The following is a 15192-nucleotide window of genomic DNA, read 5'->3' on the forward strand; positions in this document are numbered from 1 at the left end:
GGAGGGTCCGGTGGGGGCAGTGAGCCATGTGGCACAGGGGCCGAAGGCGAGGCTGGCTCCAGAATGCTCCATTCACTGCATGGGACCCAACTCAAGACACCTGTGTGCATTTACCTAGCACTGACGATGTTGCGTAAGAACTATTTTAAAAACTAAGGAAGAAAAAAAATAAGATAACAAATGACATAGGAATGAAACAAACCCTTTTGTGGGTGTGATTTCAACAAACGTTGCTGCATCTCTATTGTGGATCAGCCCACGCTCCGCCTTTGACAGAAATTTCCAGAATGAAGAAACTGACCGGGCTCAGGAGCTCAGGCCAGAGCTGGGATCAGAACTCTGGCTGGGCATGTGACCCTGAAGCCAAATGAGACAACAGCAGCTTCCCGACTTGGCCAGTCATTGGATTCACTTAACCTTCTGGCTAATAAAGGATAGGACGTCTTCCGAGCCACCCCGTCTGGGGTCAGAAATTCCTTCAGGGTCTCGCATACTCTGGGAGGGACTCAGGCCACACAAACGAGTCAGGATGGGACAGTGAATGATGGGGAAGGGTGTCCCAGAAGCTGCTGCAGCCCCGGGAGGAAGGGGACCCCGCCTGGGGACTAGGAGGGCTGTCCAGGACAGAGGCCCGAGCTCCGGGCTTCATCCCCTGCGAGCTGCGCTGTGAAACGGCCGTCGGGGCTTGTCGGGGGAGAAGAGGGCAGGCCGGTGTTCCAGGTAGAGGGCTCTGCAAGGGCAGATGCCGAGGCCAGGGCGGCTTGTGCAGGAAGCCCTGGATGTGGGGTGTGAGTCAGGCTGTGGGAGTGGCCGGAAGGCGGGGCGCCCTTCTGCGCCTCCCCTGGGGCCAGGCAGGAGAGCTGGGCTTATAGCAGCAGCGGGCCAGGTGCACTGGAGCGGCGAGCCACTGGGCAGCATGCTGTGTGCCCTGCTTCTCCTGTCCAGCCTCCTGGGGGCTGCCACAGCCAGCCCCACCGAGGACCCCCAGGAGTGCGCCAAAGGATCCGAGGTCTGGTGTCGGGACCTGCAGGCAGCAGCAAGGTGTGGGGCCTTGGATTACTGCCGAAGGGTGGTCTGGATCAATCCCCCCATGAAGTCCCTGCCCTGCAACATATGCCAGGACATAGCAGCCGTGGCTGGCAATGGGCTGAACCACGACACCACCGAGTCTGACATCCTGACTCTGATGAGGAAGACCTGCACGTGGCTCCCCAGCCAGGAGGCCTCAGCTAGATGCCAGTGGATGGTGGACACCCACCGCATGGCCGTCCTGACCATGCTCCGAGAAGCACCAGGCAGTGCCCCAGCACAGGTGTGCATAGCACTCACACTCTGTGAGCAGCTGCAGAGACACTTGGCCACCTCTGGGCCACTCTCCAAGGAGGACACCTCTGAAGCACTGTCCCCGTTCATGGCCAAAGGGCTCCTCACCTTCCACCCTCCCAAGATGCCCAGGGCAGCCGGGTGCCAAGACTGTGTCCAGCTGGTCTCCCGGCTGCAGGATGCTATCCAGTCCAACCCAACTCTGGCAGAAGTGAACCTCCAGGAGCAGTGTGAGTCCTTGGGGCTTGGCCTGGCTCTCCTCTGCAAGAACCATCTCCTCCAGCTGTTGGCTCCTGCCGAGCAAGCTCTGAGCCTCCTTCTACCGCAGGAGGTCTGCGAGAAGGAGGGCTTCTGTGGGGAGCTGAGCACGCCTGCCCGCCTGGCTCACGAGGCTGCTGTGGATGGGGTCCCCCCCTTGGAGCTAGGATTGCTGAGGAAGAGCAGCGAGCTCCGGATGGAGCCTGGCCTGACCTGCGAGGTGTGCCTGGACGTGGTCCAGCAGCTGGACCAGTGGCTCATGTCCAGCAGCTCCGAGGCCATGATCAGCCACGCCCTGGAGCGTGTGTGTTCGGTAATGCCTGCTTCTATTGTCCGGCAGTGCATCACCTTGGTGGACACCTACAGCCCCTCCTTGATGCAGCTCGTGGCCAAAGTCTCCCCAGAAAAAGTGTGCAAGACCATCCGGCTGTGTAGCAGCCGGAGGCAGACCCGGGAGGTCCATGAGGCCCGTGTGACAACACTGTCCCCACTGATGGACCCAGAGAACCAGGGCAGCTTCTGCAATGGGTGCAAGAGGCTGCTCAGCGTGTCCTCCCGCAACCTGGAGCGCAAGAGCACCAAGCGGGACATCCTCATAGCCTTCAAGGGTGGCTGCAGCATCCTGCCACTACCCTACATGATACAGTGCAACCACTTCGTCACCCAGTACGAGCCTGTGCTCATCGACAGCCTCCAGGACATGATGGACCCGGTGGCTGTGTGCAAGAAGGTGGGGGCCTGCCACGGCCCCAGGACCCCGCTGCTGGGCACCGACCAGTGCATCACGGGCCCGAGCTTCTGGTGCATCAGCCAGGCAGCTGCCGAGCTGTGCAACGCCGTGCAGCACTGCCAGCGCCACGTGTGGAAAGAGACGCCCTTCCACGGGGAAGAGCAGGCATAGCGCAGCTGCCAGAGCCCCAAAGCCTGCGACTGCAGCTGCAGGAGGCTCCTGTATCCCACAGGGACCCCAAGAGGTGGGTGCTGTCCCCATCCCTATTCCACAGAAGAGAAACTGAGGCTCCCAGGAGGGAGGCAGGAAAGGAGCAGAGCTGAAACGCAAACCCAGGTGTTTCTGATCCTGACGCTCTGTCTTACAACGCAGCCCTTGCAGATGTCTTACTGGCCTGTAACAAGCCGTGTGCACCACCCCCAGCCCAGTCAAACGCCTTGTCTCCAAGGCTGTGACACTGACGGCCCAAAGGACCCTGGCAGTAGTTTTGGTCTCCCCCGCCGCCCCTTGCTGGAAGGATGCCCGGCTGGGAGGCAGGCTGGGGCCACGGCTGAATGAGCGGAGTTGGGGGCCGCAGGATGGGTGGAGAGGGGCCATTACTAGTGGGGCTGACCCCTTTTGTCCACAGCTGGGGCTGGGGGGCTGGGTCTCCCCCACAGACACCGTTGCTCACTTGGGCCAGAGCTTCTCAACCTGGAGACCCTGGGGGTGGGTGGCCCCAAAGGAGCACGTGAGACATGGGTGTCTGCACTTTGCTGGGAGGAGTCTGGGGCTTTGGCCACATTCTCCGAGGGGTGCTGTGCTTCAGAACAGTCCCCCGATGTCTCGGCCCGTGGCAGGGACGCTCTCACTATTGGCACCCGAGACTCTCAGCCACCCTGGTGATGTGCAGAAGGCAGGTCTCAGGGTGTGCTCAAAATCAGGAGGCAAAACGTGCCAGGCAAGAGCCCCCGGGAATAGCCCTGAGGGGCCTGGAGTGGCTGAGGTATGTGAAGCAGCAAGGGCAGTCCAGAGCCATGACCTAACAGGCACGTCCCTTCGCCCGTCGGAGCCTCACTTTTCTAGTCTGTAGAATGGGGATGACCACACCTGCCACATAAGGATGTTGAGACAACCCAAGAAAACATCCTGGAGCTCCTTCCTCCCTGACACCAGCATCTGTCAGTCTGCTGGGACCAGCGAAACCCATCCCAGGCCGATGGGGTCCCCCGGCGAGTCTGGCTGTGCAAGTGTATAAACCGCAAGCATTATCCAAATGGTGTTCGCCGTGTTGTTATTGCCTGGGAAGGCCCTGGTCCCAAGCTGCGAGGACAGTGCCACCTTGCCCGGGCCCTCCCACGGGAGCCACCCCCCGTGGTTTCCTCTCACACTGTGCTGCCTCCCCAGCACACTGTGAGCCCCGGGACAGCCACTGGGTCTGACACCTGCCGTGTCCTCGCGCCTCGCCCAAGGCCTACACACAGGGGTGCCCCAACATTTGTGGGGCACACACACGGGTCCCTAGGGTTAAAGCCGCCATTTCATGTGAGGCCCGTCTAGATGAAGTCTCCCCTCAAACAAGAGGACTGCCAGGCCTGGCTCGCCAAGGCGAGAGTGCTAGCTCTTTTCTGAAAGGCTGCACCGAGCTCTTAGGCAAACGTCCCGGGCCCTTAGCCAATGCCCCAGACACACAGGCATGCTTGGCCCGAGCCTCTGGATTCTCAGTACTGGCTGCTGTGGGCTGGGCAGGCCTGGGCCCACGGGTCAGCCCTGTGCAGGATGGGGACACCAGGGGCGGGTGGTCACGTCGCCCGCTTGGACACAGCCATGGTAAGGCAGCTCCGCTCTGGCTCCGAAGCACGGAAGCCTTGGGCTGTTGGACTCGGTGGCCCAGGAGGCTCTGTCTGCCTGCAGTAGGTGTCCCTGCCCAGCATGCCCAGACAGGATGGAGCTGCAGCCCTCCTCTGGCCCGGCCATGACTCAAGGGGGACACTTGCTGAGCGTGTGTGTGACATGACCTGAAACTTCCCCTGAGATGTCACTGGCCATTCAAGGGTGGCCTGAGAGAGGCTGGGGGACAAGTGCCACGCCTCCCGGGGCCTGTCTACACAGAGCTGAGCCACCATCCCAGCCCCTTTGGCCCTGAACCCGCCCTCACCCCCCCAGAGCTGCCCACAGCGGCAGTCAGGGCGGGATGTCTGTGCAGCCCCTGCACCACCCACTCCCAGGCCTGCATGCCAGCTGCTCCCACAGGCCCGCGCCCGAACGTGTCCCCACATGCGGGCTGTCCACAACGAGCACGCTACGAAGCACCTGCCAATGACCCCGCAGGCCCAGCTCTGCGTCTGGGGCCAGCTGGGGACCTGGGTCCTGAGCACCATGCACCCCCCAGGACAGGGGCCCGTCGAATCCCTGCCCTCTCTCGTGCCAGCAACCCCCGCCCCAGATCCAGAGAGGCTTGCAGCAGGGCTTGCCCATCCGCCACCCCCATGCCAGCGCTGGGCCAAGCCCAGGACATGCAGGTGCTCAGCAGAGAGGCAGGAAGGGCCCATGATGGGTGACGGCAGCTGCCACCACTGGGCTTGAGGAGTCCACCAAACGGACTGGATGGCCGCCGTGCCCAGGCTGGAAAAGGCTTTTCAGGGGCGGGGCCGGGCCCGCAGGCCGCTCCGTAACAGCCCTGCAGTGCCAGAGCCTGGAGCAAGCGCGGCCGGCCTCACTGAGACCCACCAGCAAGGATGGAAACCAGGACAGGTGCGGAGGTGGCTCTCCCAGAGGTGGTGACCACAGCCTCCAGTGAGGCTCTGCCTTGGAGCGGGGCAGGGCTTCCGCCCCAGCCGCCAGGGGGAGTGATGCCTTCGGGCAGGACATCATGAGGTGGAGGCCTGGCATGCTTCAGAAAACCAACAAACGGCGCCCTCCTGCTCTCCCCTCCAAATCGGGCGTAAGAGGGTTTGGGGCAGAGGGAAGACGGGTTTGGTTGTTGGGCTTTTGTTTGCTTGAGGCTTTTCTTAGAAGTGACATAGCGATAGAAAGTTTGAACCAGACACAAATGCACCCAATGGGACTCCTTCTTTTTTCTGGCAAGGAATTTATATAAACTCCAGGCTCTCCCAGAAGACCCACGAGAGCAGCCAGTGTGGACAGCCACCTCCAACAGAGGGAGTGTGAGTCCTGGGCCCGGGAAGCACACGCCGGGGAAGGCCCACACTATCCCTCCTCTCTTCAGTCTCCAGGGATGAAATTCAGACCCTGTCCCTTGCAATGAGAAGCCGGGATGAGCTTCCCAGCACACTTGTGGGCCGAGTGCCACAGGAACGGGGACAAGGGCCACTGCTCACCTGACGGGGTGGCCAGCCTGCTGGGCGCTGCTCCAGAGCTCTGCCGGTGTCACCCACAGACCCCCATAGCCCCCGTGAGGCAGGGACTATTCTTATTTTATTCCATAGAGATGGACATTGAGACCAGAGAGGTCAAGTAACTTGCCCATGGCCACACAGCCAGCAGAAGATGGAGCCAGGAGGCAGCAGGCTCCAGGGCCTGTGCTCTTGGTCCCCAAACCCTCTACACCCAAGAGGCCCAAATTCAAGTCCTGACTCCACCACTCTGTGGCCTTGGCCTCAGTTTCCCCATTCCTAAACACGGTGCTCCCCACCCCCCAGGGTCCTCAGCAGGACTGAAGGCGCTGAGGACAGAGCCAGCTGGGCGCGTCTCAGAGTGCAGGAGGGCTTTCCAGTCGCACCCTCCCTTAGACGGCTGTCTTTCTTCTGTTTTTCTAGTGAGCTCTTAAAGTGTGTTTTCGCTGTCACGTTTCTGCAAATCTCCCTCTTCAGACACACTGCGATTTCTAGGTCTGACGCCGCCGACCCGCCTTCCCAGAGCACCGTGGCCACTCTGCCGCTGCCGCCTTAACGTTCGCTCATCAGACCCCTGTGGCAGGGAGGCCGCCTGCTCACACTGGACCGGCGATCGGCCGACTGCGGATGCGGTGGCCACCTGGGAGCACAGGGCGCCCAGCCCCGGCTGCTGCGAGCCCCGCCACCGTCTTCGTGGGGTGCGGTGGGGGTGGGACAAGCCAGAGTGGCACCGGGACACCTGTGCTGCCTCAGCCAGGCCGCCAGGCAGCCCGTGACTTGTGAGGCAACGTTCCTCGAGGCCGAGCGCTGTGCACACGCACTCGCCCAGCCGCATCGATGCAGGCATTCTGCACAAAGTCAAAGGTCAGGGCTGCTCAGTCCCACTCTGCCAGCCTGGGCAAGCCCTTGCATTCTCCTTTCTCAGCCTCCATTTGTGTGTCTGTAAAATGGTCACAGCAGCCCACACCTGTCCCACAGCACGCTCAGCAGGATGCAGCGAGAGTGAGTCCTGTGAGTGGACAGGCTCCCGGGGACTCGTGCAGAGGCACCTCCTTGGGGTCCCTGTCCCCACCCCCAGCCTGTTCTCATCACAGCAGCCAAGGTGACCCTGACAACATCCCAGTCAGGTCTTGGTCAGAGGCCGCAGCCCACTGGGAGCAGAAGCTGCTGGCAGCTGACGAAAGCTGGGGTCCTTGGCGACCGGCTCTGAGATCGCCCCTGGCAGACCCACCGCCTGCCCAGCTCCCCTCCTCCAACCCACCTGGCTGGGACACACCCCGGCCACCCTAGGGCCTCTCCTGGCCTAGATCTGCTCCCCTCATCCTCCCTGAGGCTTAGGCTGTCCCTTCAATGTCCCCACATAGCATCCCCAAGAGATGGTCCCTGGCCACCACTGGCCACTGCCTCCCACCCCGCACGCTGGTGTCTGCCAGCCACACTGTCGGCTTTACCTGCTGCGTTGTTCACGGCCCGGCCTCCGCTGTGGGGCCAGCGAGGGGCTTGGCCTTGGCACCCCGGGGCATTCCCAGCCCGGGCAGGCCAGCACAGAACAGGCTGCGGAGCATGGGATGGCTCGCGGACGCCGGCCCTCTGCAAGCCCTCGTCCCCGACCAAAACCTCCCCCTGGTCTGCCCTTCGTGGCCGGAGACCAGCACGCCAACGCCACCGTGGCCGATGTTTCCGAGAAGGCCAAGCCATGGCCAGGCCATGGCATGAAATGGGGAGCCTGTCCCCCAGCAAACGAAAACAAAGCAGTTCGCTGGGTTCCAGCGGCCTCCCCAGGCACACTGCACAAGAAGAGCGCCTTCCGTGCCTGGGGAGCCACGGCAGATGGGCTGTGCCCGCAGGACCCGCCACTGACTGCAGGACAGGGCCTGGGTGTGCACAGGGCCTGCCGCCTCCCCACACAGCCCTCGAAGCCGACTCGGGTGAGGGCGCCCACTCGCTCTCCCTGCCCACATCTCCACCCTCCCTGTCCCTGCCCCCCAACGACGGTCACCTGTCAAAGGCAGCGTGGGGAGCAGGCGCCCTGAGTCACGGACACACCCCTCGCCCAGGCACTCTGGCCCCCCTGCCCCTGCTAGAGCCCGGGAGTGGAGTGGGGCAGGAGGCAGCCCCCTGACACGGGTCTCTTCTTTCCAAATCTCTGCAGCCCAGAGAGGGCTGCGTTCCTGCCTGGGGGCCCGAGCCCGGGCTTGGGCTGCAGCTGGGCTCTGGCTCCAGTGCCAGGGCTGGTGCAAATCAGCTGCGCCTGGTTCCTGCAGAGCCGGGCATCTGAGCCCTCCACGGGAGGGGCTGCCCAGGTCGTGCTGCCTGCACCCATGCTGGACACGGTCACCCCAACACTGCCCACAGGGCTCTAGCTGAGCCAGGATTCTCCCGGGACACCCAGCACTCTCCAAATCCGGCTCCAGCCCAGGGAGGCCTGGCTGCAGGAAGGCGCCTGCTCTCGGCTTGCGCATACCCGACACGGAGCTCCTCCCTGCCTGCAGGGCCCCCTCCACGGCCTCCCCAGGAGGCCTGTCCTCAGGGCCCCACTGTCCTGAAATGCGTCCCCGACTGTCATCTGGGGTCAGGCCTCCTCAGCACACTGGACGTTCTGGAGCAGACAGGGCGTGGCGAGGCCACGCAGCAGAACAAGGCAGACACGCACGCTGAAACTCGCCTTGCTGCTCGCGGCCCGTGTGACCCTGGGCAAGTCACTTAACTGCGGTCTCCCCGCGAGCAACCGCGGAAAACGAAGGCCCCTCACCAACGGGATTCGTCCAGCCAGGAGCGAGGTGACCATGTCGGGGCACAGCCTGTGCCTGGCACACGTGAGATCCCGATCCTTGTGTTGTCCCCAGCCAGCCGACGACACAGACCCCTCCCTGAGCTTCCCACAGCAGGAAGACGCTGGAATTAGGCCAGAGGCCCCTGCGGGGAGAGAGACCTTGGTGCTGTGTTCACCCCACCTGGCCTCAGCGTCCAGAGTGGCCTGAATGAGCCTGGTGGCCAGGTGACAACGTACGCTTGCCCTGGGCAGTCCTGTTCGCGCCTGTCCGGTGGGTCCTCTAGGGCACAGGTCGACGGGGAAACCCGGTAGTCACAGGGGAGGGGTGGTGGGGAAGCGACTCTGTGTGTCCTCTTCTTGTCACTTTCCCACTGCTTTCTCACTAAGGGGAGCGAGGGAGATGGGGCCATACTCCCTGCTGTGAGTATTTCTGAGTTTGGGGAAGTAGCACCTGCAGCACTTGGAAACGTGGTACTTAAGTGCCGCCCCCAGGTCGTGTGCCAGGAAGGGCCCTTCCAGAGCTGGACAGTGTCCCTGGCTGGAGAGGCCAACAAAGCCATCCTGGGTCCTCCCTGGCTGGGAGGACCAGCCAGTGCAGGCTCTGACGATCTGCTCCCTGAGTGTAGGCGCAGGGGTCTCGGGGACTGTGGGGAGAGCACAGGCCCTGGCCTCCCTTCTGCTCCAGGTCCGCGGTGTGTACGTGTGCCTCCTCCCGCGGACAAGAGATATGCTGATGAACAAGTTATGCTCCTCCTAGTCCCAAGGGGCTGCCCTTGGGTTCCAGGTCCAGCTCCCCCGGACTGGACTGTGACACCTCTGTGCCTCATTTTCCCTTCTGTAAGCAGAAGAGGCTGGACTAGATTGGAGCATCAACTCAAATAGGCCCAGGGCCTGGGAGTGTGGACAGGCCCAGCCCCAGTGTGGGCACCCTGCGAGGACAGTGGCCCACTGCCACCCTTTGCCTGGTTCTCCAGCGAGGTCAGAGCCCAAAGCTGCTCAGCGAGACCTCGCGACTCCTGAGGACTGATAGCTCAGTGAGGTTACGCTTCGTCCTCTGCTGGCCAAAGCAAACACGCCTGGGGACTAGGCCGAGCCCCTCCACAGGCCCCAAATCTGCTGCTGCCTGAGTTTGATTTAGGGCCTGGGCCTCCTGACAGCGCTTCACAGCTCAGAAGCCTTGGATGTCTCTCTCTGAATCTTGAGCAAACTCACTCGGGTGTCAGGTTCCTGATCCAGGAGGGGGTGGGTGTTGCTTGAGACACCCTCATTTATTTAGGACAGTGGGAGAAGCTGCAAAATGCAAGGCAAGTTTCACCACTCCCAAACCAGTTTCTCAGGCTGGCATTCCCAAGGGCAGGGGACAGAACCTGCGAGGACAGCAGGAAGGGCAGGCGCCTTCTCTAGGCACGACCCTTTATCTGGGTCATCCCATTGCAAGACAATGGAGACAGACAGCAGGTGCTTGCCAGAGGGTCTCCAGGCCGGCCCTGGGGGCCTCTGGAGCCCAGGGTCACCCCACAGCCATCAAGGGACAGGAGTTTGAGGCACGCAGCAAGGTGAAAGTGGGCGGCGCTCTCGTTGCTGTGCCATTCCTGGCTGAGTGAGTTTAGGAAAATCTGATACTCTGGAATGCAAGAGGATGAAGAAAGCAGGAGGGAGGGTCCAGGCTCTGGAACCTGGTGCCACCTTGAACAGTAGCAATACCTCAGTGCCCTGAGCTCGGCCCACAGACAGGCCAGGGATCCACGCCACCCCCCCCACGGATCCCACACCAGCCCGGGACGGCGCCCCGCAGCGTCCCCGGGCAGAGTGCCTGCACTTTGAGAGGTGGTGCTGTGGGCTTCGTGGTCCAATGTCTCTCAAGCCTTGGTTTTAGTGTTGGCCCCGACACGCATGGGCTGGTGACCTTCTGAGGCACATGAGAGCCTGCCTGTGGTGGCCGCACGGGAGGGGCACTCAGGAGGTCTCCCACGCAGGTGCCGTCTCGGTGCCCACACCCCTCACCCTGCTGCCATCGGGCTTTCTGAAGGGAGATAATGACCACCCACCATTCAGAAGAGGAACCAGAGGCTCAGGGGAGCACGGGGCTTGCCCAGAATCTCACAGCCAGCCGCAGGGGCGCCCACGGGGCCGGCACCTCCGCCCCGCCTCCTCCCCACACAGCCCGAAGGTGTGAGGGGTCGTGGGGGCTGGCCAGGGGCTGGGATTCCTGGGAAGAGCTGGCAACAGCCCGTTCGCCCTGCAGGGCCAGCAGCATCCTCGCAGCGCCACAGTCCTGGAGAACGGTGCGCCCTGGGGCCTTCCTAAGCAAGGAGCGCCCGCCAGCCCGCACAAGCCAGAGAACGGCAGCACGGCACAAGCTCGCCCAGCCTGCGTTCCGCGACACCACTCTGGCAGCTTGAAACTGGCCACCATGTTGGGAAAATTCACACCATGGAAACTGGCAAACTCTACAAGTCAGGGTTGTGGCTGTTAAACACATTCACCGCACACACCAGTCTCTAAAGATAACCCTGAGCGCTGACCCTTGCCAGGTGTGGGCGAGGGGAGGGCTGGCCCCAGGCATGGCGCTGACCTGTCCCCCAAAAGCAGTCAGAGGCCAGCACCTCGGACAGCCAATCAGAAGATGCAGTCTCTCTGCTATCCACCAAGGCGGGCCCAACTGCGCGCCCGGCGCTGTTCCAGGCCCTGGGACGCAAGCGCGAAGCCCACGGCCAGGACACTGCTCCTTCGAGCCTGCCGCCTAACGGGCAGACGGACAAGCGGAGAGAAGAGGCAACGCCAGTAGTAATGTTTGAAAGGGAACTTGCATTGAAACCATATTATCATAAATGATGCACTTAAATCCTGAGAGGATTTGCATTGTGACAAATGCAACAAAGAGAAAACTGCATCTCGGGGAGGGCTCCCGACCATGGGGTGACAGGGACAATGGCCCTCAGGAGGTGACGTTCAGCTGGAACCTGAGGATTGGGGCTGGCGTGGCAGATGGGGGCTCCAGGGGGGATGAGCTGGGGAGGCAGGAGGTGGAGGGAGGGGCAGGAGCTGCGGGCCTGGAGTGCGTGAGGACCAGGGTCTTTGGAGAACTGGTGGGGGGCAGAGCGGGGGTGGCAGGGGGCGTAGACCGGCAGTCCCCTGGGGGACCTCTGAGTGTGACGAGAAGCCATGGGTCAGTTCTAAGCTGGGCCACGAGGTCTCTTTGCTCTGAGGTTCACTGCAGTGGCTGGGTGGACGCTCGCGGGAGGGACAGGAGCAGGGGAGTGAGTGGTGGCATCCAGGCCACAGATGGAGGTGCCATGGGGACAGAGAGCAGGTCCGGCTTCTGGGACATTCTGGTAGAACACGCTGACATGCAAGGTGATGGAGAGATTGAGGAGAATCGGGTCTGGGATGGCCAGGGCGGTGACCCAGGCAAAAGGGGACAAGGCTGCAGGCTACAGGGGCGCAGGGAGGGGTGTGGCCTGAGCAGGGTCCTCTGACACCAAGGGGCCCAGGCGGCCAGGTCTGGGGGCTCAGAGGTGACGCAGCCCCCAAGACAAGGAGGATGGAGGGTGAGGCCGCCACATGCCAAGCCAAGGCGCATGTCTCCCTGGATAGACAGGGTGAGGATCCACTCGTGTGATCCGGTAGGCCCTGCCTTCCACGACGCAGGACTGGTGGAGGGAAGGTCGCAGAAGGCGGCATCCACTAGGGGAGAATCTGCCAGCCTGGTCCAGTCCCTCCCCTGAAGTTCACAAAGCAGGAGGCGGGGGTTGGGGGCACGACTGCTCAAGGTCAAGGGAGGGGAGAGTGGACCTCAGCCCCCGTCCCGCTGCTGGCCACCCTCACCGCAGACCCCTGGCTCTCACTCCCAGGCAGCAGGAGGCCACGGTGACACCACCTTCATCAAGAGCCCCCCAGGCTGGAGGAGGCCAACACGGAGTCAGGAGACCAGGGGACAGCCAGCAGAGAGACCACAGAGGCACGAGCCAGCCTGGTGACAGGAGGTGGACATGGAGGCTCCAGCCCCAGGGCCAGGCTGTGGCAGTGTCACTCACTGCCCCACACCCGGCCTGTGCACAGAGGGCCTCAGGGAGCTAACGGCCCCACCCTTTGCTACCTTGCCGAGGACACCAATGCTGCTTGAAGGCAGTGACGAAGGACGACACCTGGGAGGGCCAGCCCTGGGTGTCACACCCACAGCCCCGTCGCACCCAACAGTCCAGGCGATGTCATTGTCCCCATTTGACAGATGGGGTCACCTGAGCCCAGAGAGGGACAGTAACTTTCCAAGGCCACACGGCTCGTCAGCGGTGGCTCTCTGGGGTCTGAAAGCCTGCTCCTGGCAACCTCTCTCGGGAGAGGAGAGGGCAGGACGAGGAAGCCGCGAGAACCGGGGCTCGCTTGGGAGAGTGTTCCCGGGACTCACCACAGAGCCCAGAGCCTTCCGTGTGCCTTTGGCCAACAGCTTTCGCTGGACACCAAACAGAATTTAAATTCAAATACCACGTGGGCCAGGAAGGAGCAAAACAGCAGTAGGGTCCCCAAGCTCACAAGAGAGAACTGGGAACCGGGCCCGGGGCTCCGTCTCCAAGGAAGAAAACAAAACCAAACACAAGTGATGGCAAACATCTGCCGGTGAGCAAGCGCTGGGCACCCTGCCGTCCCCGCGGTGGTGTGCGCAGAGGCGGGCAGGTGGCTCGCAGCCAAGCCCAGAATCCGCCTCAGCTCGGTGTGGGATCACACAGGCTGTGTGGCTCCGGCTGGGCTGGCGGAGTGACGCACGGGGTCTGAGGAAAGACATCGGGACCCGTGAGCCCCGAACTCCACTGAGCCTCCCCAGGGATGCTGGAGCCTGCATGGGGCATCTGAGACTCGGGGGAGGCAAGGGGCTCAGGGGGCCAGGAGGAACTCGGGCCAGGTCTGCAGACCCTTGAGGACACCGAGCCACCTTCCATGGCCACACTGACCACCCGCTTTCCTGCAGCCCAAGAGGTCAGCCTCTAGGTAGGCAAAAAAGAAGCTTCCAGAACCTCTGCAGTACCCCATATGCCCACTCCCCGGCGCTGCCAACTGGACCAGAGCCCTGGGCGCTCTCTACACATCAGGCTCGTTACTGGGGCCTGTGCCCAGCCAGACCATGGCGTAGCACTCCCATGGGGTCCCCTCACTGAGGGCCCCCACGGCCCCGCCAGGTGGGAACAGCCGTGTGCCCACTGCACAGAGGGGGACTCTGGGGCCCAGAGAGGGAGGAGACTTGTCCGGGCCCTTCGGCCAGCAATGAGAGAGCTGCTTCACACCCAGGGCCACTGACTCCAAGGTGCGGGTGTGGCTGCAGCCGCTTCCCACCTGGCGGTGTTCACATGCCACACCCCGTCCCTCAGATACACAGTGGACCACAGCTCCCAGCCTCCCCTGTCTAATCCTCCACGTTCTCTTGTCTGCACTTCCTGCCGGAGTGGAGGACTCCTGGGCCCTGGCTGAGGGAGGGGAGCCACAGGGTGGAAGGAGCCACAGGGTAGAAGGAACCTGGTTTCCTGCATCGGTGGTTAGACAAGAGCTGCCCAGGGAGCGCCGGGCCAGCAATATCCACATTGGGCCTCTGCACAAGTGAGACTTCATCCTGTTAAGCCACTGAGTCATTGGAGCTGTTTGCTACAGCAGCTAACACACCCTGGAGAATAGAGCTTGTTCCCTCTTAGCCCCAGAGATCTAGCTTCCATCCAGGTTTTCCTGGGACCCAGCATGTCTCAGCCAAGCCCCTAGATCAGTACAGAGGGGCCTGCTTGTCTGAGATGGACTTGCCAATCTGCAGTTCATATGATACCTGCCCTCCTTGGGTGAAGACTGACTCCAAATGCCAATGTCTGCAAAGAAAAGCAGAATAATCAGTGAGCTTCCATAGAAAGAAATCTGTGCACTCCATAGACAATGGGTTCTTTATTGCAAAGACTTGCAGATCTCCTGGTAGACAGGGTGTTGGAGGAATAGAGAACTCACTGCAAAGGCTTAAACGGAAGCCCCATGAGTTGGGCAAGGCCAACCAGGCATGGCTAGGTTCAAACAGGGCCCACTGCTGTGACCTCAGAGGCCACCCTTCATTGATCACCTGAATGCCTGCCATGTCTTCCCCAACAAGGCTCTCACAGTCTTTCCTGATAATCCAGTGTTCAAAGACAACCATTTCCCATGAGGGATCTCTACCTGGTAGAAAGGCCTTCCCTGGATAGAGTCCCAGATCCTAGCTCTGTTCTCTGGACCCCACCACACTGCCTGCCTCCAGCCCCCCACCAAGGAAAGCACTCAACAGTCTGGAAATAGCGTCATCCCCTCCCTAGACCTTCTCTTCTCCAGACCCAATACCCTGTTGGCAAAAATGGCCACAGTTAATCCCCTCTCTGTGTCCACACCCACTTGCAATGGGCCTCCCTCAACAGCGGAGTTATTTCCCCATCCCTTGAATGAAGACTGGTTGTTCTGATTTATTGGTCAACAAAATGTGCAGAAGTGACGTGTGAGTTCCAAGCCTAGGCCTTGAGGCCTATGCACTTCCGTGCTTTCTTGAACCTCTGCCCAGGTGCCATGAGTATAACCCCAGCTAACCTGTTACAGGATACACACCATGTGGCCCAGTTGCCCCTGCTGGCCCACACAATAGCCAGAACCATCAGGACAACTGGCTGCTGACTACAGATGCCTGACGGAACCCAGTCAACAACAGAAGATCCAGCCTGCTGAGCCCAGCCCACATTGCCCGTCCACAGAATCACAAGCTAAATGAATCAATGTTGTTT

At 61.8% G+C, this 15192-nt stretch overlaps 2 protein-coding genes across 3 annotated transcripts in view; one reads left to right on the top strand and one right to left on the bottom strand.

Moving 5' to 3' along the window:
- SORCS2 (sortilin related VPS10 domain containing receptor 2) overlaps positions 1-15192 on the bottom strand; it is a 516842-nt gene that overhangs the window by 271787 nt on the left and 229863 nt on the right. The window lies entirely within an intron of this gene.
- PSAPL1 (prosaposin like 1) lies at positions 857-2482 on the top strand. The gene has a single exon (XM_012783488.2). The coding sequence runs from the start codon at positions 917-919 to the stop codon at positions 2480-2482; it is 1566 nt and encodes a 521-aa protein (XP_012638942.1). The 5' UTR covers positions 857-916.

This window comes from Microcebus murinus, chromosome 16, assembly GCF_040939455.1.
Source record: "Microcebus murinus isolate Inina chromosome 16, M.murinus_Inina_mat1.0, whole genome shotgun sequence".
NCBI lineage: Eukaryota > Metazoa > Chordata > Mammalia > Primates > Cheirogaleidae > Microcebus > Microcebus murinus.